We start from the raw sequence: 26695 nt of genomic DNA, 5'->3' as shown, positions 1-26695 counted from the left end.
TTAGGGCCCTGCTGCCTCCACGCTGCCCGGGGCTGACCAGTCTCCCAAGGCTTGCAGCTCATTAACTTTAAAGAACGAAATAATTCCCTTCACTAACATAAGCCAGAGAGGGATCTGCCTGGTTTCCTCCTGAACCACGAGGCCCACAGGACGAGCTGGCTGCTCACCCGGAGCTCCGTTAGCTCCTGCAGCCACTGTGCCCCGCCCCAGGGTAAACCAGATCAGACTAGTGGGCGCGGCTCTGAGGCATCGCACACACCCTGGTCAGGAAGAGGAACCCCAGTGCCAGAAGCGAACACCATGAAAGGTCTCAAGTGGACAGCAGCATGCTTTGGGACACCATGAGGACGTTCCCCAAATCAGTCATTCCTCGTCAGAAAGGGCAGGGTAGAAAGCCACTCTGACAACAGAGGGCTGCTCTGCACCTCTGTCCCCCTTTCTCTCCTCTCTCTCCATCTCTGTCCCTCCTCCCTCCTCCTCTCTGCCCCTGACTGTCTCTCCCCCATCTCTTCCCCTGCCTCTCTCTCCATCTCTGTCCCTCCTCCCTCCTCCTCTCTGCCCCTGACTGTCTCTCCCCCATCTCTTTCCCCTTCCTCTCTCTCCATCTCTGTCCCTCCTCCCTCCTCCTCTCTGCCCCTGGCTGTCTCTCTCCCATCTCTTCTCCTTCCTCTCTCTCCATCTCTGTCCCTCCTCCCTCCTCCTCTCTGCCCCTGGCTGTCTCTCCCCCATCTCTTCTCCTTCCTCTCTCTCCATCTCTGTCCCTCCTTCCTCCTCCTCTCTGCCCCTGGCTGTCTCTCCCCCATCTCTTCTCCTTCCTCTCTCTCCATCTCTGTCCCTCCTTCCTCCTCCTCTCTGCCCCTGGCTGTCTCTCCCCCATCTCTTCTCCTTCCTCTCTCTCCATCTCTGTCCCTCCTCCCTCCTCCTCTCTGCCCCTGGCTGTCTCTCCCCATCTCTTCCCCTTTTTCTCTCCATCTCTGTTCCTCCTCCCTCCTCCTCCTCCTCCTCTCTGCCCCTGGCTGTCTCTCCCCCATCTCTTCTCCTTCCTCTCTCTCCATCTCTGTCCCTCCTCCTCCTCCTCTCTGCCCCGGCTGTCTCTCCCCCATCTCTTCCCCTGCCTCTCTCTCCATCTCTGTCCCTCCTCCCTCCTCCTCTCTGCCCCTGGCTGTCTCTCTCCCATCTCTTCCCCTGCCTCTCTCTCCATCTCTGTCCCTCCTCCCTCCTCCTCTCTGCCCCTGGCTGTCTCTCCCCATCTCTTTCCCTTCCTCTCTCCATCTCTGTTCCTCCTCCCTCCTCCTCCTCTTCCTCTCTGCCCCAGCTGTCTCTCCCCCATCTCTTCCCCTGCCTCTCTCTCCATCTCTGTCCCTCCTCCCTCCTCCTCTCTGCCCCTGACTGTCTCTCCCCCATCTCTTCCCCTGCCTCTCTCTCCATCTCTGTCCCTCCTCCCTCCTCCTCTCTGCCCCTGGCTGTCTCTCCCCATCTCTTCCCCTTCCTCTCTCCAGCTCTGTCCCTCCTCTGTCCCCGCTGCAGCCTGCCTGAGCCCTGGCTGTGACCCTCTCCTTCCACAGGAGCCTGCAGGTCCAGTGCCCCAACAGACCTAACATGGTCTCACCCCTCGTCTTCCGTGTCCTCACAGAAACTCTCTGCCTGCAGCACTGGTCTTGCTCAGCCCCCGGGCTTCGTCACTCCAGAATTCCCCTCTGGGTCCCAGAAAGCCCTGGCCCTTCAACGACCTTCCTGACCTTCCCGATCTTCCAGACCTTCCCGACCTTCCTGACCCATCCTGTGAAGGTCTGCTCCACACTCCCAGCCCTGTCTCGGCTCCACACAGCAGCACAGGACGTGTGGCCATGTGTCACACTGGTCTGCAGTGGCTCCTGTACTTTATACTGGTGCCACTTGGAACGTCCCACATCCCCAGCTGGGGCGCAGGATGGGCTCCTACCTCCTCTGAGTCAGGCATTCCCTGAGGCCTGAGCAGCAGGAGCACACACAGTGGGATCCCCCAAGCACAGCCCAGAGGAGGCGGCATCGCCAAGGAAGTGCAGACCTGGCAAGAGGGGACGATGCCAGAGCCAGTCTGTGGTCAGACCCCGCTACCCCACACCCGAGAGCCAGAGTGGGGCCAGGGTCACCACAGTCCCTCCTCTGCAACAGAGCCACCTGGCCGTCCCTCTTTTGTGTCATAGGAAAGTGACCACTCAGAACCACAAGTCACAGTATGCCCTGTGGTGGCCAGACACAGCCGGGGCAGGGCCGTGCTGGCCAGCTCCTCTCTGTTCAGTGCGGGAGCCCTGGCAGGGTTGTGGACACCACAGGTGACATGCCTGGATTCAGGGACCTCCCACCATCCTCTCAGGATTCAAGGTCAGTGTCGCCCCCGTCCCTGTTGGCTCTGCCACCACCCCAGGCACAGTGGCAGAGGGGAGGGCCGGCACTTGCAAGCCTAAGGATCGGCCCGCCCACAGGCTCCGGGCTCCGCCCACAGGTTCCGCGCTCCGCCCACAGGCTCCACGCGCCGCCCCGCACTCACCGTCCCGGTACCACTCGGCGCGCGGCTGCACCCTCTTCAGGTCTGGCGTCACCAGCAGCGTGCACTTGAGCGTGAGCGTCTCACCTTCTCTTCTGAAAGTGACTCCAAATTTCTCCAAGAACTGAACATCGAAGTGTGTGTAGGGGATCACGGAGGACAGGGGCACTGCAGGACAAGAGGACAGTTAGTGCCCTGGCTCGCAGCTCAGCAGAGCGGTGCCCTGCCCCAGCGAAGTGTTCCACCGCGCCTGCGCCCTCTGAAGCCCTGCGGCCGAACACGTGTCCCCCAAATTCATAGGCTGCAGCCCCAGCCCCCAGGGTTAGCAGGCAGGGCCTTTGGAGGTGGGCAGGGCTGAGTGAGTCTTGGGAACCGGTCCCCACCAGGCGTGGGCACAGAAGGAGGTGGCCCCAGTCAGAACCCACCCTGCCAGCGCCCTGACCTTGGGCTTGCAGCCTCCAGAACCCTCAGAAATTAGCATCCCTTGTTTAGTCGCACAAAACGCAGGAGCAGGATTCGTTACAGCAGCCAGAGCTGAGACAGCCGCCCGAGGAGGCAGACAAGCTTCCTGGGAGTCAGAGCTGTCACTCAAGGGCGCAGCCTGGGCCTGGGGCCTGGGCCTGAGCCCTGTGCTTAAGCAAAGGGCCTACTCCCTACCTCAGCCCAAACTGAGGCTGCCGAAGTGGCAGGGGCCGTGAGGTCATGGCTCCCTGGTTTCAAAATGAACGCAGTGTGTTCATCAGTAGTGTCATTTGTAGGGCACCAAAGGGATTCCTGGCCCAGCAGGGTCAACAGATCAAATCTCAAAGGTATAATGCTTTGACAGGGGCAAGGGGGGCGCTTCAGAGGAAAATCAACAGTAAATATTTAAAAGTGTGTGTGTGTGTGTGTGTGTGTGTGTGTGTGTATGATTTACAAACATCTGCATATGGTAAAAGTTAAAAAAAATTTTTTTAAAGTTCATCAGACTGCAAACAATGATGGCAACTTCCCTCTGGAGGAAGGGGTGGAGGAATGTGGCCAAGCATCCCTAGCTCTGTGACAGCCCTCTGTCCTTCAGAACGACCAGAGCACCCCTGAAGTGTGCAGTTTAAGGGGTGGTCCTGGGGCTTGGCTTGAATTTAAAGGGAAAAGTGAATATAAGCAACAATAGGTGTTGGCGAGGATGTGGGGAAAAAGGAACACTCATACATTGCTGGTGGGGTTGCAAATTAGTGCAGCCACTCTGGAAAGCAGTGTGGAGATTCTTCAGAAAGCTTGGAATGGAACCACCATTTGACCCAGCTATCCCACTCCTCGCCCTATACCCAAAGGACTTAAAATCAGCATACTACAGAGATACAGCCACATCAATGTTCATAGCCGCTCAATTCACAATAGCCAGACTGTGGAACCAACCTAGATGTCCTTCAATTGATGAATGGATAAAGAAACTGTGGTATATATATACAATGGAATATTACTCAGCTATAAAGAATAATAAAATTATGACATTTGCAGGCAAATGGATGAAATTGGAGAATATCATGCTAAGTGAGATAAGCCAATCTCAAAAAACCAAAGGACGAATGATCTCACTGATAAGTGGATGATGACACATAATGGGGGGTGGGAGGGGGGCAAGAATGGAGGAAGGAGGGACTGTATGGAGGGAAGGGAGGGTTGGGAGGGGTGGGGGGAAGGGAAAACATAACAGAATGAATCAAACATCATTACCCTATGTAGATGTATGATTACACAAATGGTATGCCTCTACTTCATGTACAAACAGAAACAACATGTATCCCATTTGTTTACAATAAAAATGAATTAAAAAAAATATTCAAAGACAATGAACTTGAAAGATGCTGGAAACCTACAGGACCTGATAACAAACTGGATGTATTAAATGATGAAGATGATTCATAAGGTTTACATTATTAAAATAATCGTGTACGTGTTAAAAAAAAAAAAGTGAAGCCACAAAGGGCAGAAGTTTCCATTTGCTGCAAACGAGTGAGCACAGGAGCAGCACCTGAGGTGCCCGAAGCATGCTGCCCCAGGGCACAGACTTCAGGTTCGAACTCACAGAGACAAACTTCCGGAGGCAGGAGCAGCTGGCGATGAGGCAGGAGACCAGGAAGAGGCACAGGCAGCTGTGCACCACGTGGCTTCCGAGCCCCGCCCTCAGTCTCCAGCGTGCACAGCAGATGCCAGGAGCCTCCCGTCTCCGAGCCCTCCTGGACCCTGCCAGGTGCCCTGGCAGGTGTTAGATGCCTACCGAGTGCTCAGTGGAGCCCCTCCGATAAAATTCACATAGAAATGGTCTCAAGTAAACATAGCCAAAGTATTCAGTGGCTATCAGAAAGGAGTGACCCTCGGCAATTGTTCTGGTCAGTTCTTCACTGAACGACACAACACCAAAGCCTCAGATCAAGGTTGAACCTAGGCTTCTGTGGGAACACACAATTCCTCCTGGAAGTACAGGCAGTCCTAAATCTCAGCCCCGAGCCATAAATAAGCAGTACTGAGAGCAGGTCCACCGAGTCCTGATCCTTGAGAACCCCTGTGTGGTGGCCTTCCCCTGGCAGACAGCTCAGCAAGGACACAGGGAGACATCCCTTATCACATGGCCACCAGGGGCCAGATGGCATCTCCGCATGGGGGGCCAAGGAGCAGCTTTCCACGTGGTGTGGAAGGTGACAAGCAGGACAGACGCACAACTCCCCTGCAGGGAGGGGTGTCCCACCCATGGGGAGGTTACCAAGCACCGGGAGGTGGCCTGGGACCAGTTCCAGCCCACGTCCACCACACAGCTCCTTTAGACTGGAGGAGGCCTTGGTTATAAACGACCAAGAGACTTTTGCGAGGAAGAGGCCTTTGGGCCATCATGGCAAACACTGGTCAAGAATCTGGACTTGTTTCCTTTTTTCCAATTCAGAAGTGTGAGTGTTCCCAAGTGACCATTTCTCCAGGGTCTAATAATGCCACCATTACAGAAGGACACGGGAACAAACTTGGCACACTGACCCCAGTCAGGGAAACCTGGAGTCTTGCAAAATATAACTTCACAGCCAAGATTTGACCCTCACTTAGCCACTAAGTTTTCCCTCGCGTGCTACTCCTCCACAGGTGTCCCTGGACTGAAGGAGCCCAACCCACTCACGTCCAATCGGGAGTCCCACGGAGTGGAGCGGCTCCTCGTCTCCCCGGAACCCTGCAGGACAAACCAAGGTGAGCATGGCAAAGAGCCAGCCCCGCGGGCCCGGGCAGGCCGCCCCGGGGGGGCACGCACTTCTCACCACCACGGCCGCGTTGGTCGACACCTGTCCGTGCGCGTTGGTGGCCACCGCAGAGTAGGTCGCAGTGTCATCGAAGCTGGCCCTTGGAGAGAAAAAGCGAGTCCATGGGGCTCTGGAAAAGCTGGTGGCCTGAACTTGAACAAAGACATCCCTCGAAAGCAAACCCCGTGACCTGGACCAGCTGCTCCCGAGGGTGTGTTCAAGAACAATGCCAGCCCCACCCGGGAGCCACGCGGGCACGCGGCTTTCATTATGGACGGATGACCATCTGCTCCCAGACCACAGCTGGGCTTGCCTGAGGAAGAACAGACGCAGGCATTTGCTGGCCCTTCACTGTGTTCTGGAGAAGTCTGCTCTGTTCTGGTCCTGTCTTTCTGTCTCTGTAGCATTCATGGCTCCTGTGACCCCACCTCCAGCAGACTCTCTAGGGCAGGGACAAGCCTGGGGGTCCTGCACCCGCTCTGTTGAGAGCAAGGACTCATCACAGGGAAAGCCAGGCCCCTGGTCAGCGCGGCCTGAGGCCACCTGCCTGGAAGCCATGCAGAACAGCTCCAGGGTGGCCCAGGAACCTGCACGGGGCGCCCGCTCCAGGTGTCCTGATGATCTCCACCTTGACAGACAGAGCCTGCACCTGGCGTCATCTTCTAGGACGACGGCCTGTCGTCGGTGACTGAGAACTCACGGAGGCCCAGACAGGGACCAGAGCTTGTGTCTAGCACACTCAAGAGGGTTCCACTAACTTCCCCCATGAGAAACACCCCACTAGACAGCAAAACAGATTCTGTGGCCCAACCTCACCCCTCACCAGGATTTCCAAGTTCATGGGAGGTTATGCCCAGGACCTTGAACAATATGATACCCCAAATGCAAATCCCTCCATCAGGACATATTGAAAAACCTGGGCTGGACCCCACCTGGGACATGGATGCATGTCTGTCCCTGGGAAGACCATGACCTGAAAGCAGCAGAGACCCCAAAGCCTTGGGGCACAGCCCTTCCACACACCCCATCCGTCCTGCAGAAGCCGAGCTCACTCCTGCTGAGACTGTCCCCCGCCAGCATGCCCAGAAGGTCAGCAAGTGGGTGTAAGTAAGCATTGCTGGTCCTGACGGGCTTTCCAGTGCCAGGCTCTCTGCTAGTGACCTCACCGTGACTGTCCATGTTACTCTCTCAAGGACCCTGGGAAACAGGTGTTCCTCTCCCATGCCTGAGTGAGAACGTCGACACTTTTAAGGGATTTGAGGAACCAGGTTCACAGACCCCACTTTGCATTCTTGGGGCAGTTTCCCTCCCAGAAGCCGACTCGTGGGTAAGGTCTTAATCTGGAAAAGAACCCTCCAAAAATTCCACTGTTGGGAAAAAAAAGTTTACCCCGGTCTTATTTTAAAGCACATTAAGAAGCCAATGCCCCCATAACGAGCCGATCCCTGGAATCCTTAGTGATACCATTTTCTTCTCTCTTCTAGAAGCTGGAACTGTTTTCTTTGAACAGAAAATATCCCATCTCCAATGAGGGAGGGAAGTTTCCGAGACCGGGCCACCCTCGAGGGCTCCTTCCCTTCCTCCGAAGCCCTCTTCCAGCCTGAGCGCACCATCTGCCTCCTTTAAGCACCGTTGCTCGAGGGAGATGGAGATTGCAGACTGAGTGCGACGTCTCTGGCTCACCTTGTGGGAACCTGCCTGCTGCAGAGCCGGCCGCGACCAGGGTTCAGGTGTGAGCTGGTCAGGGACCGCTCTGCCACCCACCTCCAAACATGCTGCAGGTGCGCCTGTCTGCCCAGCACATGGTGAGCCCCATCATGGGGACGCCTTCCCCACGTCCTGGCTGGCTGTGCCTGGGCGGTACACACACTCACACCCCGGGGACGCCCGGGCACACCTGGGTGGGGTGGGGGTCACCACTCTCTTTGTTCTTATTCATCCACTGATGTGTCACTTCTTTCAAACGATGACACCATTGTGATTTCCTAAGTGCATTCTCCAAATAGAAACACACCTTCTGGGATAAGCCCTAAACCCTTCTCCAGTCCTGGCCCTGCTAGCAATAACGTGACAGAGGAGAGAAACAAGCACAGAGCCACCCGCACCTGACTGGCAGTGTTGAGGTCAGAGCACCTGGAGAAGAGGCAGGGCCTCCTGCACCAAAGGCCAGGCTAAACCTCCTGACCTGGAACCCACTGGGGATCATACAGGGACAGGCCAAGCCCGGGAGGGGGAGTCAGAAGCACAACGCATCCGCCTAGCACACAGCAGAGCTAACGGGACAGCCCTGGACGTGCCCAGGAGTGGCCAGCCAACAGGGTGAACCCTGGCTCCTGAGTGCTGAGTGAGGAGAGGTGCTGTTGGGACCACCATGCATCCTCAGGGAGCACAGGCGATGGCGGCTTTGGTAAATCAGCCGCCAGAAGTCTCACCAGCCTCTACCCATCAACACCCTTGGATAACGGTCAGTATGGTGGCTTCCAAATTGTGCTCCAGAGTTTTCAAATCGAATCTTGTGCTGAAAATGTCCTGTTCATGGTGTATTTTAGCAATTTTTAGCCCTGCAGTAAAAGCATGTGGTCAGACCCATCGTATTCTCGGTACACATCAAAGGGCAGTCACACAAATTTTGCATGGCGGCCAAATTGGATGTGCTCGGGCCTTGGGCGAAGCTTCTACTACCTGCGTCCAGTGGAATGGTGTCCCGAGATTTCCAGGAGAACCCTGCTTCCTTGGCCACTCCCCCTCCTTGTGAGTCAGATTTTTTTCAATATTGGGCAATCAGAACCACAGTGGGGTAGAGGGTGAGACTCGAGGACAGTAGCCCTCAGCCCCAAGTTCCGCTTGACTCTGGGCTTCCATCCCAGTGACTGACGATGGTCATCTGTTGACTTTATAATGAAAAAGTGTGCATAAAGTCTTAAAATGTATTTATGAAGTACTTATACTTTACCAGGGTAACTTTGATGAATAAATAAAACAATGTCTTTGGAAACATCCTGTGATTTTATAATACAATACTGCCTTCTATATTATCAATTAAAATGTATTAGCCGAGGGGGTTGAGGATGTAGCTCAGCTGGTAGAGCACTTGCCTAGCATGCACAAGGCCCTGGGTTCAATCCCCAGCACCACCAAAATGTAAATAAATAAACTCCAGGACCAGACGTGTAGAGAAGGTTCCCTGCACTCTGCTCCACAGGGCCCCTCCTGGCCCTCACGTCCTACAGAGCAGCCCAGCCTTTCCGTGCTCTGAGACTGCCTGGTGGCTCGCTCCTGTTCCTGAGTAGTGAAGAGCTGGAGGAACAGAAGGAACAGGGTGCATCATAGGATGCACGATCCAACGCTGGGCCTGCGGGAAGGAGGCAAGCAGCAGGGTGAGTCCACGAGGCCAAGGCAGCAGCCTCTCTCCGGCTCCCAGCTTGTCCTTGCAGAGACTGGAGGCACAGAGGTGGCCAGAGCCACCTAGCGCATTAGCACCGATTAGCTGTCAAGTAACCCATTAGCACTTGGTGCTCAGACCTGGGGCAGAACACAGGAAGCAGAGAGAGCCCTGTGCAGGGCCCTTCCACCTTCCAGGCTGGGCACATGCATGCATTCAGGAGGGGTCCACGGGCTTCCACTTGGTTTTTAGTGGAGCCTGTCACCTGTAAAGTTCCCAAGACCCACTGACTTATGGCAGTAGTCCCCAGAGTTGGGGACTCCAGCGGACCCGTGGGAAGGACTGGGATAGGTGGGGACTTGCACTCACTTCTGTGTGTCTCTCTCTCTGCTGCTCTCTCGGGAACATTTCACACTGTAGAGGACATACTACGGCAGGAGTCTACATGTCACAGACAAGCACACGCATGTTCTAGGAGAGGGCACAAAAGGGTCTGTCCACAGCTGGAAGGATGGGAGGCCTGGAGGGGAGGCTGCCAGCTAGACTTTGCATCTAAGCTGAACAGGCCAGAGCTGACCCCACCATCACCTCACCCAGCAGGACCTGCCTTCTGTTCCTTCCCAAGGCCACACCAGAGAAAGTCCTCCACAAGCCTAGGGTCTAATTCCAGCCTCTACTTCATGATGCAAGAACTTGCAAGGCTTTTATTTTCTATTTGGACAGAGTCCCAGAATAGAGAGTTTTCTTCGGTCTCAACTTTTAGAAACTTCCACAGGGCACTTTGCCTCCCAAGGTCTCAGTTCAAGTGTCCCCAACAGAACAGCATGCAAGAAACCAGGGCTACTTCACGTTTCCAGATGAGCAGTAAATCCCTCATAGACCAGCTCTGGTGCCCTTGGGGACTGAGGGGCATTGACCCTGGACTTAAAATTTAACTCAAATCACAACCTAAATGCCAAAGTCTAAAAATCAAGTACAAGAAAAATTTTAGTCCTAAATTGTTCTGCAAGGAGTAGGCAAGAGTGTTGTTGCTAATGGTTCTCCTAAACACCCCATCAAAACGTGAGACCACCTATGCCCCTGTGAATGAATAGGAGCCCAGAGTGGGTCTTAGAGAAAACTCACGAGCATATAAAATAGTGTCAGTTACAAGTTTAGATCTGAATAGTACCAAAGGGTGAGCTTGCTTTTCAGCACTTAAAAAATTCAGTTGCAGTAGCCAAAGAATATTCATAGGAGCAAATGTCATCCTGCGCAGAGGGGAGCTCAGTGCCCAGCCCAGGGAGGGGCAGGGAACATGTCCACACCCTGGAATTGCTTAGATCAGATGGTGTGCACTCAGCACTTTGGAATGAACAGCTGAGATGAGCTATCATTTGTGGGCTTCCCTGTTGCTCTTTTCCTGAAGAACATTCGTATTTTATCCGCTAAAAACACCCCAATAAAGATAAGAAGAATGAGAGAGAAGTCAGTCTTAGAAATTCCCTTTTCCCAAATTTCCCAAATATTTTCAGGCTTGTTCAAAATGCAGGACTGTGGAGGAGGCCCGGGCTGGCGGATCACTGAGCTGGGTCTGCGAGGTCCACAGTCAGCTTTATCTGAGCTCTACGTCCACTCTGCTCAAAGCCCAGGCTATTCCCAGCATCAAGAATGAATGCTGCAAAAACCCCTGTGACTTTCCTCCTGCCCAAGAAAGGGAAATCACTTTTCTGCTCAAATATTCAAATACAGCTTGGTAACAAGGAGGGTTTTCACACTGACCTCTCTGCCCCCACCAGCCACAGACCAGCAGAACCCTAGAAGTCAGCGCTCCCCAGAGAGAGGCACACGCTGTCCTCCTAGACATTAGCCTGCACCAATTGACGTGTCCAGGGAGTTTGGAGATGGAAGGAGACCTGCAGTCTGAAGAGCATAGCCAGGGCCACGGGGCTCTGCTGACTTTCCCAGCCCACCAGGGAGGAGACCCGCCCTCCACTGGAGCTTGTGCCTGGGCCTCACCCACAGAGCCACTCCCAGCTGCAGCCTGCACCTTGGGGTAGCTGGCCCGTGAGTCCTCGGCTCTGCCTGTGACCCTCCTGGGGCACTCTGGCCAGCCCCCTGCTCCCCACCGCCCCACTCCCCTTCCTTTTTCTCTGAATTTCAGTAAGCCCTCCCCACTGGTCCACCTGTCTATCCATAATCCAAGGGCTACTTTTGAAATGAAAGCCAGACACTGCCCTCCCTTCTCAACCTCTGAAGCCCCCTTCCTTCCAGCAAAGCCAACATCCTTGCAGGTGCAGCCCCAGTAGCCTCCAGCGCCCATGGGAGCTTCCTCACCTGAAGGCTCCCGCCTGCCCCACATGCCTGTCCAGCACCTCTCTGGACTTGTGACCCACTCAGACAACCTTCCTGTGAAGACCAACCCTCAACCCGAGTTCCTGCCACAACACTGCACCCCAGGCCCAGCCCCAGTCCTCCCCTCTCTGACTGTGGGAGTCTCTCATGTGCTGTGCTCCAGAACCTTCTCAGGTTGGAGGATGGGAAGCTCAGCTTGGTGGCCAACCTACTCCAGCATCTAGAACAGCACAGGGCATACAGTAGGCTCCCAATGAACAGCAGAAGCAGCAAACCAGCTGTGAGGCTTTTCTAGAGAATCAAGGCACGACCCTGACACACTTCAGCCTGAGCCACCCTCTCTCTGCAAGGGAGCCCTACTCCAGGGGCAGGAGGCAGGAAGGCTGCCCAGCGGGGAAGGGAAGCCCAGCTCCCACAGCCCTGCAGTGGGCCTCAGGGTGGGCAGCACCATGGGATGCCAACCTTGGACACCAGGAGCCTCGGGCAGGCGCTGGTCGCAGCCTGGGTGAGAAGGCAGGAGTTAGCAGAGCAGGAAGCAAGAAGAGCTGGTGAGAGGGAGGCAAGTGGGTGCTGGGCAGAAGAGAGCCAGGCGACTGGCCTCCGCAGCACAGAGCAGAATGGCAGAGAAGCTCCTGAACTCAGCTCCACTCAGGTTCCCCCAGTCTCAGCCCAGCAGGTCCCCAAGAACTAGACCTGACAAGGTGCTGAGCTCTGGCGTCTACCTCCATCCCTGATCCCTCAATGTCTGACCCCCTCCATCCCTGACCCCCCTCAATGCCTGACCCCCTCCATCCCTGACCCCCCTCAATGCCTGACTCCCTCCATCCCTGATCCCCCTCCATCCCTGACCCCCCTCAATGCCTGACCCCCTCCATCCCTGACCCCCTCAATGCCTGACCCCGCATTCCTGATCTCCTTCTTACCTGATCCCCCATGCCCTATCCCCTCCATACCTTCCTCCTTCCTACCTGGTCTGACCCCTCACTGCTCGCCCCCTCGTGGCTCCTAGTCACACTGGCATGCCTCAGCAAGAGCCCTGCTAGGTAGCTCAGCTGGGGTCCCCTCACCCAGTCTCTCCTGAGCCTTCCTTGCGCCTGCTCGGCTCTGCCCCACCCTGTGTCCCACCGCCTGCCTCCGCACTGTCCCGGCATGCTTGCACTGAACCCAGCCCCTCCCTCGGCAGGGCTCCGCTGGGTTAGCATCTTGAGTTGTTTCCGCACAGTCTTTAACAAGGGTCACAAAAACTGACTCTTTAACAGAGCCCAGAGTGTGCGCTTTTCCATCAACGCAGAGGAACATACTCTGGCGGTAAGCATGCATCCAGGCAAGGACACGGGGCTGCGCACCCTCTGTGACTCTTCCACGGCCTCTGGGCAGCACAGAGGGAGCCTCGCCACCATGCTGCTTCCGGTTCAGTCGTAGTCAGTCCCCAGCCCCTTGGGTCCTGAAGCCTCACTTCCCACCCTTAAGACCACTCTCCCCCTTCTCCCCCCACAGGGATCAGGCATAAATCCCACGCACACCACAGGTCACGCACGTGAACAAGGGCCTGGGGGCTGTGGGACCCGATTCCCACGGTCACTGCTGGGCAGATGGGGAAGTTCAAAGCTTTGCTGCCTCCTGACAATTATTTTCAGGAGAAAATGGAGCTCAGGAAGGCTAAGGACTCGTCCAAGCCACAGGGAACCCGAGGTCTTGCACCTCCAGGCAAGTGAGCACTATTACTGCAGCAGTGAAGCGGCCGTGTTTGCTCCAAGAGCGCCAGTCGCAGCCCCAGAAGGGGTCCTGGCGGGCTATGGGTGGAAGAGGAGGCGTGTGGCCTCTGTTGCCGGGTGAAAGGCCAAGCCCGTCATGCAGAGGGAGCCCAGCGGGAGCTCACCACTGGAACAACAAAGCTGCCACGAGCTCCTGGGCGCACCAGTGGGTGCGTGGCGGTGTGTGTGTCTGAGTGCCACGTGAGAGAAGACCCAGCGGACGCACAGCAAAACTGACCCTGGACGCTGGCCATGTGCACAGCTATAACATGACCGTCGGCATCGTCTACAGGTGTTCAGTTGGTCACAAGGGAAAGTGACCGAGGCCAGTCCCCTCTGCAGGCTCTGAGCTGAGGGCCATGGCTCAGGCCCAGCAGGGCGGCGGTTTGCTGAACAGGTACCCTCAGGATGGCCCTGCAGGTCGGTGCAGCTAGGAGCCCGGGTTCTGCTGGTTTTCCTGAAGCTACTTCCCATCTTTGACCCCAGGATCTGTGTCCTCAGGCCTGGCACCAGGGGAAGGGTGAAGCCCTGCCCTCTTTTGGGTTTGAACAGCGCTTCCAGGATGCAGTCCCAGTGCACACCGCCCAGCGCTCCTTACCTGTTGATCTCCAGCGTGTGCACCCCGTACTTGCTCTCGATCCGGTACTTCCCTGGCTCGCCGGCCTGGCAGATCAGACTACCATCTTTGTACCTGGTCACGGGAACCTCTATTTTAGTTTAAAGCAGACTTTCTGTGACCAGCTGCACACTGCCCTCTAACATATCTGGCCTGCCGAAGCCTAGCCCCACACAGGGAATCCTGTAGGCATGGAATCCCTCTTTGGTTTGCTTTTTAGATTTTTTAATATTTTTATTTTTTTGCAGTACTGGGATTGAACCCAGGTACACTCTACTACTGAGTTACTCCAGACCTTTTTCCCCTCTCTTTTTTTTTTTTTTTTTTTTTTTTTTTTTGCGGTGCTGGGGATTGAACCCAGGGCCTTGCAAGGCAAGCACTCTACCAACTGAGCTATCTCCCCAGCCCATACCCCAGACCTTTTTATTCTTAACTTTGAGACAGAGTCTCACTACATTACACAGGCTAGCCTCAAACTTACAATCCTCCTGCCTCAGCCTCCCAAGTAGCCAGGACACAGGCAGGCACCACTGAGCCTGGCTGTTTGGGTTTTCTTACGGGCTGTGCTGCCTCATTAGGGCTATCGGCAACCTCTGGCCTGCAGTAGGCCACCTCCAAACATCTGCTTGAAACTTGTCAGGAATTATCGTTTCATTTTAAAAAAATGGAAAACAGTGTAGCTTGTGCAGCTAGGTTGCAGCCTGGCCTATCAGGCCAAGTGTCCCTGGAGCCCCTGGGGGTGGTGTCCACAGAACTGACACCTGGCCTAGAAGGGACTCCCCTGGACTGTGTGGAGCTGGGGCTGGCGCCTGCTGCCTCCTGACGGCGGGGATCCACGAGGGAACGCACACACAGAAACTTGATTTTGCAGCAGAGGCTGAAGGAAGCAGGGTGTGAAGATCTGTTCTTCAGCTCCCGCCCTGCTTCCCAAACTGAGTCCGACCACAACTCAGGGCTCGGTGCACAGAGCCAGCAGTGGTGCTGAGGCCCCGGGGGACTGCGCGTGCACACACAGGCTGCTGCAGGGAGCTGCCTCAGCGCTCTGGAAGATCGGCTGAGTCAACGCTGCTATTACTGAACGGACATCTTGTGAGTTCCTGCGAGCCTATCTCCACCTGGTGCTCCTCCAGGAATCCTTCCTAGGAGGCAGTGGGACCTCATCCCCCCAAAGCAGAGCCCTCACCATTGCACCACGGGCGTGGGGAAGCCCTGCACGGTGAAGCAGAGCGTCACGGACATCCTCTCCCAGACGGTGTGGGACCTCAGCCGCACCAGGATCTCGGGGGCCCTGCTCACGCGCTCCTCAAAGGCGTGTCTCTCCCACGCCAGCTTGTCCTCCACCTGCCGCAGGGGAGCGAGAGTGGTCGGTGTGGCGAGGCGTGCTGGGCAGACGGGCGCTCTGCCACCTCAAGGGGACCAAGGGTGTCCACTCCCGCCCCCCACCGCGCAGCCCAGACCCGGACGCCTCCTACCATCTGCTGCAGGGCGTATTTGTCCAGCTTGTCACGGGCCTGAGACCGCGCCAGGTGCACGTCCTCCTCCAGCTGGGCCAGCTCACTGAGGAAGCGCTCCCGCTTGGCCTCTCCATAGGCAGCCACCAGGGACTGGTACCTGCAGGGCCAAGGGGCTGCGTTGCATCAGGGTGCGGACGACCCGGTGGGCTGACGGGCCAAGGCCCTCCTGAACGTCCCTGGGCGGGTGCTAGAAGATGTGAGAGATGCCACCTCCACTTATTTTGCCTTTCTTTTTAGACTGTATTTGGGAAAGAAATGGTGAAGAAGAGCATGTGTGTGATTTGTGAACGGAGCAGGGTAAGAGGTGTGAGCTCGGTGTGTGCAGTCCTCTCAGGCGGGACGGCCCCCTGCAACAGCTGGCCATGCTTCGGAGGCTGGAAGCGGCCGTGGACAAGCGCCCCACCACACCGGCCACCTGCGGCCCTCTAGGAGAGCCTGCATGCGCCAGGCAGGAGACATGTGGAGAGCAAGCACCACCAGGGGTTGGCGTGACTTTCCTGACGAGCAGGGTCAGCTCCTTCCTCCTCGCGGACACAGAACCCACATGCAGTAGTTGCTTAATAAAGATGGTGCCACTCAGGCAAGGCAGGTGGCCCCTTCCGTTTATAAAAGAGAGGGCCTGGCTGTCCTCCGGGGTCAGACCAACGGTCAGGAGCTCCTGTGACTGGCTCTGACCTGACGTGACACCTGGAGGTGCTGAGCCAGGCGAGTCTGTGGGCACGCAGCACACGGAGCCTGCTCTCCTGTGGGGGCCGTGGTTTCTGAGTGAATGTGAGACTGAACAAAGCCTTTGAACTCGTAGTTCAGAAGAAAGCCTGCATTCTAGAAAGGTACACAGGATAGAAGAAAAGACTTGGGCCTTCATCCGCGAGGCCAGAGAGCTAGCTGGCTCCTTGCAAGCCGCCTTGGTGAGCCCCTCCACCACCCGGCTCCACAGCGCCAGGGCTGCCCCCAAACCAGGGCTGTGCTCAGAACCAGGACCCATGTCCCAGCCTCATCTCCACTCTTCATCTTGCAGCCCTGAGACTCCTCCAGAACGGGCTGTTCTTGTTACCCCTGAGATTCCACCCCACTGGTGGAAGTCTCCCCACCGTCCCTTCCTCTGGAAACTCTATTCCTCCCCACAAAGCCCTTCCCAGCACTACCCTCAAGTCCCAGAGCTCCTTCTATTTCTTCTATGGGCTTTACGATGATAAACTGTCTCCTTTGTCCTCCCCAGGAGAGAAAGGGCCAGAGCACTGTACTCAGCTAGTGCCTAACAAATGCCCATTGAGGACTCAGAGGTAATCTGGTGAGCAGTGAGTGGGTCAGGCTGTGTGGGAGGCTTGGGAAGGAGGAGCTGTGGAACTCAGAGCTGGTGCACAGAGCTGAGCCACTGGGGGTCGGCACCAGGCCCCAAAGCCAGGACACCAGAGCTGGGGGAGCCTTGTGCCCAGGGTGTTGGGAAAGTCATCCAGATCAGAGGTGACCTCGGGTGTCCTGCCACCAGGTACAGGGCTCCCGTCCAAGGCCCTTCCCACAACCCCACAGGCCTGACTGCAGGTTGGCAGCTACCCAAACCCCAAATAAAATTCGGACTTGGTGTTATGAGCTTGGGAAGTTTGAGACCAAGATTCCAGAAAATTCTGCAGCTTCTTCACAGGAAGCATGACTGGAAGAACCATAAGTGGCAGACACGAAGCCAGCATCTACCCTAGTCGACAGGCCTCCCTCCTCACTTCTGACACGTGGCCCTGAATCCCCCTCCCAATTCCATTTCACCCAGATGAGCCAGTCAGGGGACATTTCACCCCTGGGCTTCCCACACACCTCTGCCGGCTGGGCTTCTCCTGGACCCTAAATGATAACCCTGCTTATCCTTCGCTTCCACACACAGCGGCTCCCGGGACCTCCTGGATGCATGGCTGCCCGGTTGCTTCCTCGCCCTACTCCCCCTGCAGAGCACGTCCCTGCTCCTAAGCGTCCACAGGGCAGGCTGGGGGCACTGGCTTCACCTGCCACTGAGTCCCAACCAGGCAAGAGGATGCTCCCGCTTCTCCCTCCCGGGGCCAGCTCTAGACCTGTGTGTCTGTAGAGCGGGAAGCACAGCCTCCCAGGTGTGGAGCTCCTCCTGACAGTGACAGAGCGGAAGGTCTTGTGTTTGCCTCCCACAGTCAGGGCAGCGGGGCGGGTGCTCTCTCCAAGGGCGTGAGCCCTGCCACCTACTCTTGAGACCTAAGCCACAGAGCCCAGGCTCTTTCCTCACAAAGGGCACCGCGCTGACACTCTGGTTCAGAACGTTGGTCTGGAGCTTCCTCCCCTCTGCCATGCTCAGTGTGTGGAGAAATGTCTCCATCCCCTGCCACCAGCTGAGCAGGACTCTGGGCTGTGGGCAGATCAGTCAGACGTCGCCTGAGTGTTCACTTTCAAGGGCGAGCCCCAGGGCAGCCAGATCTGGAGGCAGCTTTAGAGGGTGAGCCCAGTACAGCAGACCTCGGGGCAGCTTTAGAGGGTGAGCCCAGCATAGCAGACCTCGGGGCAGCTTTAGAGGGTGAGCCCAGCACAGCAGACCTCGGGGCAGCTTTAGAGGGTGAGCCCAGCACAGCCAGATCTGGGGGCAGCTTTAGAGGATGAGCCCAGCACAGCCAGATCTGGGGGCAGCATTAGAGGGTGAGCCCAGCACAGCAGACCTCGGGGCAGCTTTAGAGGGTGAGCCCAGCACAGCAGACCTCGGGGCAGCTTTAGAGGGTGAGCCCAGCACAGCAGACCTCGGGGCAGCTTTAGAGGGTGAGCCCAGCACAGCAGACCTCGGGGCAGCTTTAGAGGGTGAGCCCAGCACAGCCAGATCTGGGGGCAGCTTTAGAGGGTGAGTCCAGCATAGCCAGATCTGGGGGCAGCTTTAGAGGGTGAGCCCAGCACAGCCAGATCTGGGGGCAGCATTAGAGGGTGAGCCCAGCACAGCCAGATCTGGGGGCAGCTTTAGAGGGTGAACCCAGCACAGCCAGATCTGGGGGCAGCTTTAGAGGGTGAGCCCAGCACAGCAGACCTCAGGGCAGCATTAGAGGGTGAGCCCAGCACAGCCAGATCTGGGGGCAGCATTAGAGGGTGAGCCCAGCACAGCAGACCTCGGGGCAGCTTTAGAGGGTGAGCCCAGCACAGCAGACCTCGGGGCAGCCACCCCTCACAAGCACAGAAGTGAGGGTGTCCGAGGCGCTTCTGACCCACCGCCTCTTCCGGGACCCCTGAGCTCCACATGCACGATGCCCCTTCAGCATCTGGTCTGCTGGGTTGTACTGGGGAGAACCCAGGGCCTCACACCCGCTAGGCTGGCCCCTGGCCCCTGGGCTACTTTCCTAGTCCTTTTCTTAATTTTAAGATAGTATTTCGCTAAGTCTCTGAGGCTGGTCTCAAACTTGCGTTCCTCCTACCTCAGCTGAGATCACAGCCAAGGTGCCCTGCTTCTCCTTTGTCGGTTGGTGGACTATCACCTGCATGCAGCTGAGCAGCTCAGCCATGTGATAAGGTGACGTGTGCAGAGGGCACAATGCACTTGGCCCCTCAGCCTCCTCACACAGGAGCACCCCAGCCTCCCCTCGCAACCCCACCGGCCCTGGCAGCTCATCAAACCCAGCCACATGCACTAACCTCCACAGAGGGAGGACCACTCTCCAGGTACCTCTGAGAGTGGCAGGCCACAAGGCCAGGAAGGACGAGCTCCACAGCAGGGTGGGGGGCAGCACTGGCTGGCTCCACCATGTCCACATGGAGGGCATCCATGGCCACGTGCTCACCGATGGCATTCACTGTGGTGAGCCACAGCTGGGAATGCCATCAACCACTGGCCACTCACATCTGGTCTTCAGCCAGAGCAACTACCAAGCCCCTGTGTTTCAGGAAGTATGCGACAGCCAGGGCCGTCACAAACGCCATTTTCGCTGAAACTGTGGAATCACAGTGACCAGCTCCCAGTCCATTTGCGTTAAAGACCTTTACTCTCCCCTGGCTACCAGTGGGGACACTGAGGACAGGAGCTCGTGCACTACGTTCAAGGCACACTGACGTGCAACTGATAAAAATAACATGGTTCAGCTCGGGTCTTCTCTGCAGCTCCCAGAACTTAAACACAGACAGAAGAACCCTTTAAAAACAAACCGACAATATTAAGTTTTAAATACTTCAAAAGTCGGATTGTTTTAGTGTCTACATTTTGAAGTGAATCTTTAACGAAAGAAGTTTTCATTTGACAATAAAATCAATTTATGTGCCCAACTTTGCCGAAGGCACTTGAAAGGTGATTCAGAGTTAGTCTTATCAGCTATACGTTGGTTTGATTAAACAGATTACTCCATTATAGAACAATTTTCAAAAAGCTACATTTGCAGCTCAGTAGGCACAGCACTTGCCTAGTGTGTGTGAGGCAGTGGGTTTGGTCCTCGGCACCACATATAAATGAATAAAATAAAGGTGTTGTGTCCATTCACAACTAAAAGTATTCTTTTAAAAAAGCCACATTATCCTGAGTCTTGTTTTTCCTTCAGGTTTAGCCACTGTCTACAGATGTAGAGAAAATTTTTTAGAAACAGTAGGAGAGCTGGAGAGAAATATAAAGTAGCAACCTGTTTATTTTGTTCTTTAAAATAAACAAAGCAATACCACCAGCTGTTTTCCACCACCTGGGAATAATTTTAGGACTGACGTTGCTACTCTTTCCTATGACACTTTGCCCTCTGAGCCGTCTCCACTGAATGCGAAGTATGACGATTTATGGAGCCCCTCACGGCCCTTCAGTTTCCACTGGGACACTGCGTAAGCCCTGGCTCCCTGTCTGCGAGATGACCTTGCGGGGATCACCAGCCCTCTGCGCTGTTCCTCAATAGCCACAGAGGCTGTAAGTGGAACTCAGATTCCATCTCCGGGGTTGGCTTGGACGCTCCCGAGTGTGCAGAAAACTCCCGCAGAGGTCGGGGGCAGAGGTCAGGGGCCGGGGCCCTCCCAGCCCCATTGCAGAGCATGAGACTCACTCCATCGTCCCTGCTGGAGTCCCAGGGTTCAGCCGGCGAAGGCTCAGCACGTGCAGGGAAAGGGCAGGGTCCACGCCTCCCAGGCGACCTGCGGCTGCGCCCGCTCTGCCACCCTGCCCTGGCTCTCCCGCCCACAAGCCCCTGAGTCCGCAGCGCAGCGGCTGGGGTCGGGCACTTGCCTCCTTTCCTTCTCATGTTCCTCCTCCGACGCGCTCAGCCTCTTGGCACAGAGCCGGCAGGTGGTCGCCCCTGTCGAGGTCTGGCTAGACGCTCTCTGTGCCGAGGACTGCTGCGTGAGAGACCGCTGGGCAGATGACCGGGAGGACGCTCTCCTGCACAGACATTAATCAGTAACAACTAGATGTCCCAGGAAACCAAGGATGAGCATCCTAGCAGACGTCACTTGCTTTTCACACACCCAACCATCTTGGCAGTACACACATGCACACAGAGCACACACCCACACATACTTGCACACACACGTGTGCACATAAATAGACATATGCACACTTGGACGTGAACTTATGCACACACACACATGCCCCCACAGCACACATACACAAATATATGTTCACAAACATGTGTGCTCACAGGCACACGCACACACCCCACCTGTCAATGCACATACTCAACACATGTGCTCTCCTGGTGCACACCCACATGCACACACACACTCTGAGCACTTACACACATGCACAATCCCTAACCCGCATCTGTGCCACGTCCTCTCTCCCTCTGGGCCCCACCCCAGTCTGGTTCCCACCCTCCCTGGGTGCAGGGCCACCACTGCCACCCACACACACCCTCGCACACTTGCCTCAGTCCCCCTGGCTCTGGGGCCATTCCCTCCATGCTAGCCACTGCCTCCCAGGGTCCCGCCTGGATCAGTCCTGATTCTACAGACCTCAAGGGTCTGAATCTCCCTGAGGCCATTGGGAGGGAGCAAATGTTTGGCTTCTTTTGTTGCAGGGGATGGCAACGAATAGGAGTGCCACTGTGATCTAAATATAGGGTGTTGGTGACACGTGGCAGGACCACAGCTGAGCCCGGCCAGAGGTCTCCGCCTCTGACAGCCCCTCACACTGCGGAGATGCTGCCTTCCAGCAGCGCAGGACGGGCACGTGCCACTGCCCAGAGGTGTCTCCCGAGATGCAGGGAGGACGTGGCTGGAGGCAGCGGCTCTGCAGGGAGTAGTCCCATGTGGCAGGGCCACGACTGACAGAGCAAAATCAGGGACTCGATTTTGCAGGAGCTTCCGCCCTGCCCACCTTGCGGCCACTGCTTTCAGTCTCTGCTCTTTATTTGGGTGACTTTTTGGAGCCTACTTCTAGAAGACTCGGAGGGAGAGTAAAATCAGTGGGCCTGTACCAAGAAGTCCCTGGGTCAGGTCTCCTCCAGGGGCTTGGCCCCAAGCCCACAGGGCCTGCAGGACGCCACACGGAGCTCCAGCCTGTGCAGCCACACGGGGCTCAGCTCTGGGTGGGGCGTGCGTCAGGGAACACTGCCGTCCCTCATCTCCCACAAAGCAGGCGGCACTGGGTTCAGGAGAGAGGCCTCCTGCTCGGCCCAGGGGCCCCGTGGTCAGAGCCGGGCAGTGGGCGGCTGCTGCCTCACCTTTTGGAGGCGTACTCATCCAGCAGGTACCTGGTCTGGATGTTGCGGTAGGACTGGTCGAAGTGCCTGTGTCTCTTCTGGTGGAAGGGCAGTGTCACCAGCGACATCGCGGCTCCTGGGAGGAAGAGCGTGGTCAGCCAGCTCCTCTGCAGTCCTGCTGGGGGGCGTGCCCAGGGGGCACGGCTCTAAGGGGCACGGAGGGCAGGGCACGGGCGCAAGCCACGGCTGCAGGAGTCGCGAGGCCTGCGGACTGCCTGGGCCCAACTCCCCTCTCGTTTCCCCCAGGACACGGGAGGACTGGCTGTCCACCTCCTCTGATGGTGAACGCGGTATTTATAGAACGCCCAGTGTGCTCAGGGCCTGTGAAGAGCGACGTGCTGCTGGGGGTGAAAATAACTAAAGCACAGCTCAGAGAAGTCAACACATCCCTGGAGTACACAAGAGAGAGCGATAAGAGCCGGAGCAGGGCGGCAGAGGCACCCCAGGAAAGCGGGAGAGGGCAGCCCAGGGGCCGGCAGCAGGGCACGTGAGGCCAGGCGGCCTGAGGGCTGGGCTGCAGGGCCGCAGGCGGGGCCGGCAGGAAGGGCACACAAAGCTGGACAGAACAGTGCAGGAGGCCTCTGTGGGCAGGCGGCGGGGTCCACGCAGGGCAGGCTGCCAGAGGCAGGAGTGTCTGGTGCCTCCCACCCCTGGTGGGCAGTGCTGGACCGAGTGCTGCCAGGCACGGAGCGACGGGCAGCAGCCTCAGTGGCCTCTCTCTCACAGGGCTGCTGCTTTGCCGGGTTCTGCAGGCAGGAGCAGGTATTTGGCAACATCAGGGCCTCTCTGCAGGCCCTCCAAGGAGCCGACCCGGGACCTCCAAGGGGAGTTCTGTCTACAGTTGCTTTTGCTGTCCCTGAGCCCCCTGTGTGTGCTGGCTTTGACGACAGCCCATGTCAGGGGTCTCACCCCTGGAGCAACATCTGCTCCCAGAGTCTTCTGGGTCGGCCCTGCTTCCAGGCAGGGGGTCCTCTCCCGCAGACACCTCCTCCCGCCCCGTGGGTGGGTGGTTCTCGCCGTACGTGTTTGTGCTTGCATTTACTTTGGGTTAAGCCTCACGCTTGCCCAGATGTGGCCCGCACCGTAGGAGGGGAGTGTGCCACCAGGGCACGCCCACTCTGCGGAGGGAGACGCGCATGTCTGTGGAGCCAGACGACCAGCTCTCCTGTGCCTGGAACGCCTGTCAAGGCTCGTGCGCAATCAGCACCTGGCCCGCCAACTCACCCGACACGCGGGAGTCTTCCAACCCTCCGCCAGTGGGGAGCAGGTGCTTGGTAGTGACTGGCAAGGTCTGGCTGGGGTCAAGCACCGCACGCTTCCCTCCAAGCGAGTCACAGACTCACCGCAGGGGTCCCCCAGACCCTGAGAACGTAAGGCACACGTTGCTGCCGTCCTCCCCACGTGTCCTTCTCCACAGCAGGACATCAGAATTGGGAGGCACAAGGGCTCTCCACGGCTCTCACCTCCCTGCACCGTGTTCGCCTGGTCACTGGGAGTATCTGCCACATGGTGGCCAAGTCTGAGCCTGGGAACCACTGGACCTGAAGGGGCTTCTCAGAGCTCGGGCTCTGTGGCAACCCTGAGCCATGCACTGACCCCTGTGCCAGGGGCCATGGCCTCACTGCCTCCTCAGGGGCCATGGCCTCCGCTGCCTCCTCAGGGGCCCTGGCCTCCGCTGCCTCCTCAGGGGCCCTGGCCTCCGCTGCCTCCTCAGACTTCGCCCCAGCCAGACGGGGCGTCAGGGCCTCAAGCCGCGCCCAGGCCTGAGCACTTTGTGATGCAGAATCTCGCTCCTCTGCCCGCCTCCTAGCTCAACTTCCCTGGACAGGCTGCACTACCCGCCCTCCCCAGGGCCGTGCGTGGTGAGATCTGGAAGCGTCTTCCTTTGAGCTCAGCGCGGGCTCTGTGGCTGCAGCCTGGGAGGGCGTGTGTGAAGCCAAGGTCCTCAAGAGAACTCGCCCAAAGTCACGGGCTGCCAGGCTGCACAGGGGCACCTGGGCACCCTCCACCCTCAGAGAAAGCGGCCTTCCTTTTAAGAGCTCCCTCGGTGGCACCCACACGCACCCCAAGGACAGCAGGGCCTTTCCTCAAAGGGCAGGTTCTGTTGAGAGGCTGAGACCCCCAGGGCCTGAGACCTGAGCTCTCTGCCACTCTGGGGCCTCTACTCCGTTCCCTGTAAAGCCAGAGGGCTGCACTAGGTGGCAGCAAGATTCCTAACCCTCCAAGAGCGCGTGCTTCCATGGCCGTGTTGAGGAACAGGGCAGCAAGGCTGCCCGTGTGACTGACCGTCCCAGATGCACACGGCCCACCCAGGTCTCTGGAGTTGCTGCAGAGCCCAGGCCCCGACCGTCTTCTGGCCACTCCCAGCACTTTCTGACTCCGTCCAGCTCTGGGGCCACACCCAAGTGCTCGCCACACAGTCGGGGATTTTGACACCACATGAAACCCAAGCCTGTGCTTGATCCTGGGGCAGCAGGTCTGTGGTGCGCCTGGTCCTAGGCCCGTCCTGGGAAGCACTGGGAACGCCGGTCAGGCAGCCAGGCTCCATTTCAATCTGCGGAGGCTCTTCAAGTCCAAAGCCCTTTACTTCCATTTGGTGAAAGAAAGTATTGATTATACAGCCAAAGATGTGGAAGACCAGACGGGAGAAAGGGAAGGGTTGGCACACAGCCAGGCCCGGGGACTAAGCCCTGGGTCCCAAGGCGGTGCTCCTGTGCTTTCACCAGGGATTTTTCCAAACTGGTTATCAAAAATTACAACTGAGCACAAACATCCTTAAGAACGTCAGTGATCAAATATGTCTTGACATCTAATCTCTGGCAGCTGAATCTCAGTCCTCCTCCACGGGCCTGCCAGAGCAGGACGTGAGCTCAAGGCGTCCAGCCTCGGAGCTAGAGTCCTCCCGCCTCCTGGGAAGCCTGACTGACCTCACCCTCGTGCTGGGATAGGGCAGAATCAGGGAGACTGGGTCCCCTGCTGCCTCCGCACCAGCAGACTCTCCAGCAACCCGGGAGCCACCGTCACACGTGTGAGAATTAAATCAACAGCTGTCAAGACGCCCTACTTGCACCTGCACGGCCCCTCGTTCTGATCAAGAGCGGCACGTGCAGTCCACACAGGTCCACTGCCGACCTGCAGAGGGACGTTCTAACACCCCTGCAGGGCACCTGGCAGCTCTCCGGTCTGCTCAGTCTGCCACTCATGCAACCAAAGCGGTCAGACCTGGGAGCACATGGACCGAAGGTCCCTCCACAGGGAGGAAGGGGCAGGTTGGTGCGGGGAGTTGGCAGCAACCAGTGACTCGGCCCTGGGCTCCCGAGAGGTTTTATCTGAGCACCCCGTTTATCAAGACCACCTTTGACACATCTGGGCTCCACGTGCTCTGGGCTCCCATCTTCCTTCTACTCATTAAGGAAGGAATGTGAGGCAGGGAGATAGGGAACATCAGGTGCTCCCTCCTTTCCTGGAAGCTTAGCTACCAGCACCCTGCAGAACACAGCTCTGCATGGGGCTGAGCTGGCAGCCAGAGGACCCAGAAAAGGACCTCATCCGCACCAGCCTCTGCGTCCCTCGGGAGTTGCCCATCCTGGCTCTAAGCCAAGAGACCCCCTCTCCCTTCTTCCTAGATCTCTTCCCCTTGTCTCACACCTTCTCCATCCGCCCCCTCCTCCCTTTCATTCCTGAGACCCTCGTGACAGCCCAAGGCATTGGTCAATGAGGGACATCCACTCAGTGCTGCGGAACGCAGGGGAGACCCCGCTTCTCTAAGTGAGTGAGAACAGTGTGGCCACACAGGCCAGCGGTGGGGACTGGAGAGGACGTTAGCTAAGCACAAACCTTGCTAGAAACACAGACCCGACAGGGCTGCGTGCTCTGCTCCCCTGGAGTGGAGCGAGTCTCTGATGGGCAGCCTGGGAGACCTCACCCAGGACGGGGTCCACCCTCTGCGGGGTCCTCCCCCAAAGCCACAGTCAGGAAAAGGTGGGAGACAAGACACTTACGCAGCTGCAGGAGTGGCCGAGGAGAGAGGTCTGGCCGCTGGGCACCAAGCTCCCTGGGCTCCGGCTTGGCCAGCAGAGCCCAGTTTTCCCTCTGGAGCCCCGTCCTTCCTCCCATTTATGGCCTGAGGAGGCGCTATATTTAGGCACATGGGACGGCCTCTCCCAAATGATAGCTTCATCATAAATCACTGGCCTGGTCTCAGGAGGGAAAACGCCAGGCTCCATGGGGAATCAAATTAGAAAGTGTACAGTGTCCATTCCGTCCCAGCGTGCCCTCATTCCCAGGAGGCAGAGGGGCACTCCGGCTGCTGACCAGAAAGGAGGGCCGTTACTGACTTCCCTCCGGATGGCCTGCTGCGCTGTCTGTCTCAGATGTAAGTGCTCGGTCCTCCTGTGCTGGGTGCCCTAGCACCTGCACCATGACCCAGGGTAGGTCTGTAAAAGCTCTGAGGCCGATGAACTCTCCCACCGTCTGCTAGCACCTCACCCCAGGGCTCCGTTGACCATGGACGAGGGAAGCTGGCAGCCCTTGTGCACAGTGTTGTGTGTGTGTGTGTGTGTTTTACATAAGTGTGCATGCTTTGATTTCAGAAGCTACTTAGGTTCGCACCGGGTTTACCTCAGGCTGATACAGCAGGAGCTGCCTTGCCG

At 57.3% G+C, this 26695-nt stretch overlaps 1 protein-coding gene and 1 non-coding gene across 3 annotated transcripts in view; one reads left to right on the top strand and one right to left on the bottom strand.

Annotated features, from left to right (window-relative positions):
• The window catches only part of Myom2 (myomesin 2), a 115743-nt gene extending 89565 nt beyond the window's left edge, over positions 1-26178 (bottom strand). The window contains exons 1-9 of one of the 2 annotated variants that reach the window (XM_047550392.1): positions 26045-26178; positions 22005-22119; positions 20570-20722; positions 15349-15487; positions 15060-15217; positions 13859-13951; positions 5802-5890; positions 5673-5723; positions 2531-2695 (exon numbers count right to left, since the gene is read on the bottom strand). In XM_047550392.1, the coding sequence (XP_047406348.1) occupies positions 2531-2695; positions 5673-5723; positions 5802-5890; positions 13859-13951; positions 15060-15217; positions 15349-15487; positions 20570-20722; positions 22005-22119; positions 26045-26159 (1078 nt within the window). In that variant the 5' untranslated portion in view covers positions 26160-26178. Of the gene's footprint in view, positions 1-2530; positions 2696-5672; positions 5724-5801; positions 5891-13858; positions 13952-15059; positions 15218-15348; positions 15488-20569; positions 20723-21207; positions 21338-22004; positions 22120-26044 lie in introns of those variants that run through there. The other variant, XM_047550393.1, reaches the window with a different exon arrangement.
• Trnaa-agc (transfer RNA alanine (anticodon AGC)) lies at positions 8851-8927 on the top strand. Its single transcript has one exon. It is a non-coding gene; the product is annotated as a tRNA-Ala (tRNA).
• Positions 26179-26695: the final 517 nt, after the last annotated feature.

This window comes from Sciurus carolinensis, chromosome 4 (assembly GCF_902686445.1).
Source record: "Sciurus carolinensis chromosome 4, mSciCar1.2, whole genome shotgun sequence".
NCBI classification, from domain to species: domain Eukaryota; kingdom Metazoa; phylum Chordata; class Mammalia; order Rodentia; family Sciuridae; genus Sciurus; species Sciurus carolinensis.
Note: the sequence above shows the minus strand (reverse complement) of the source record. Positions and strands in the feature narration are given on the sequence as shown.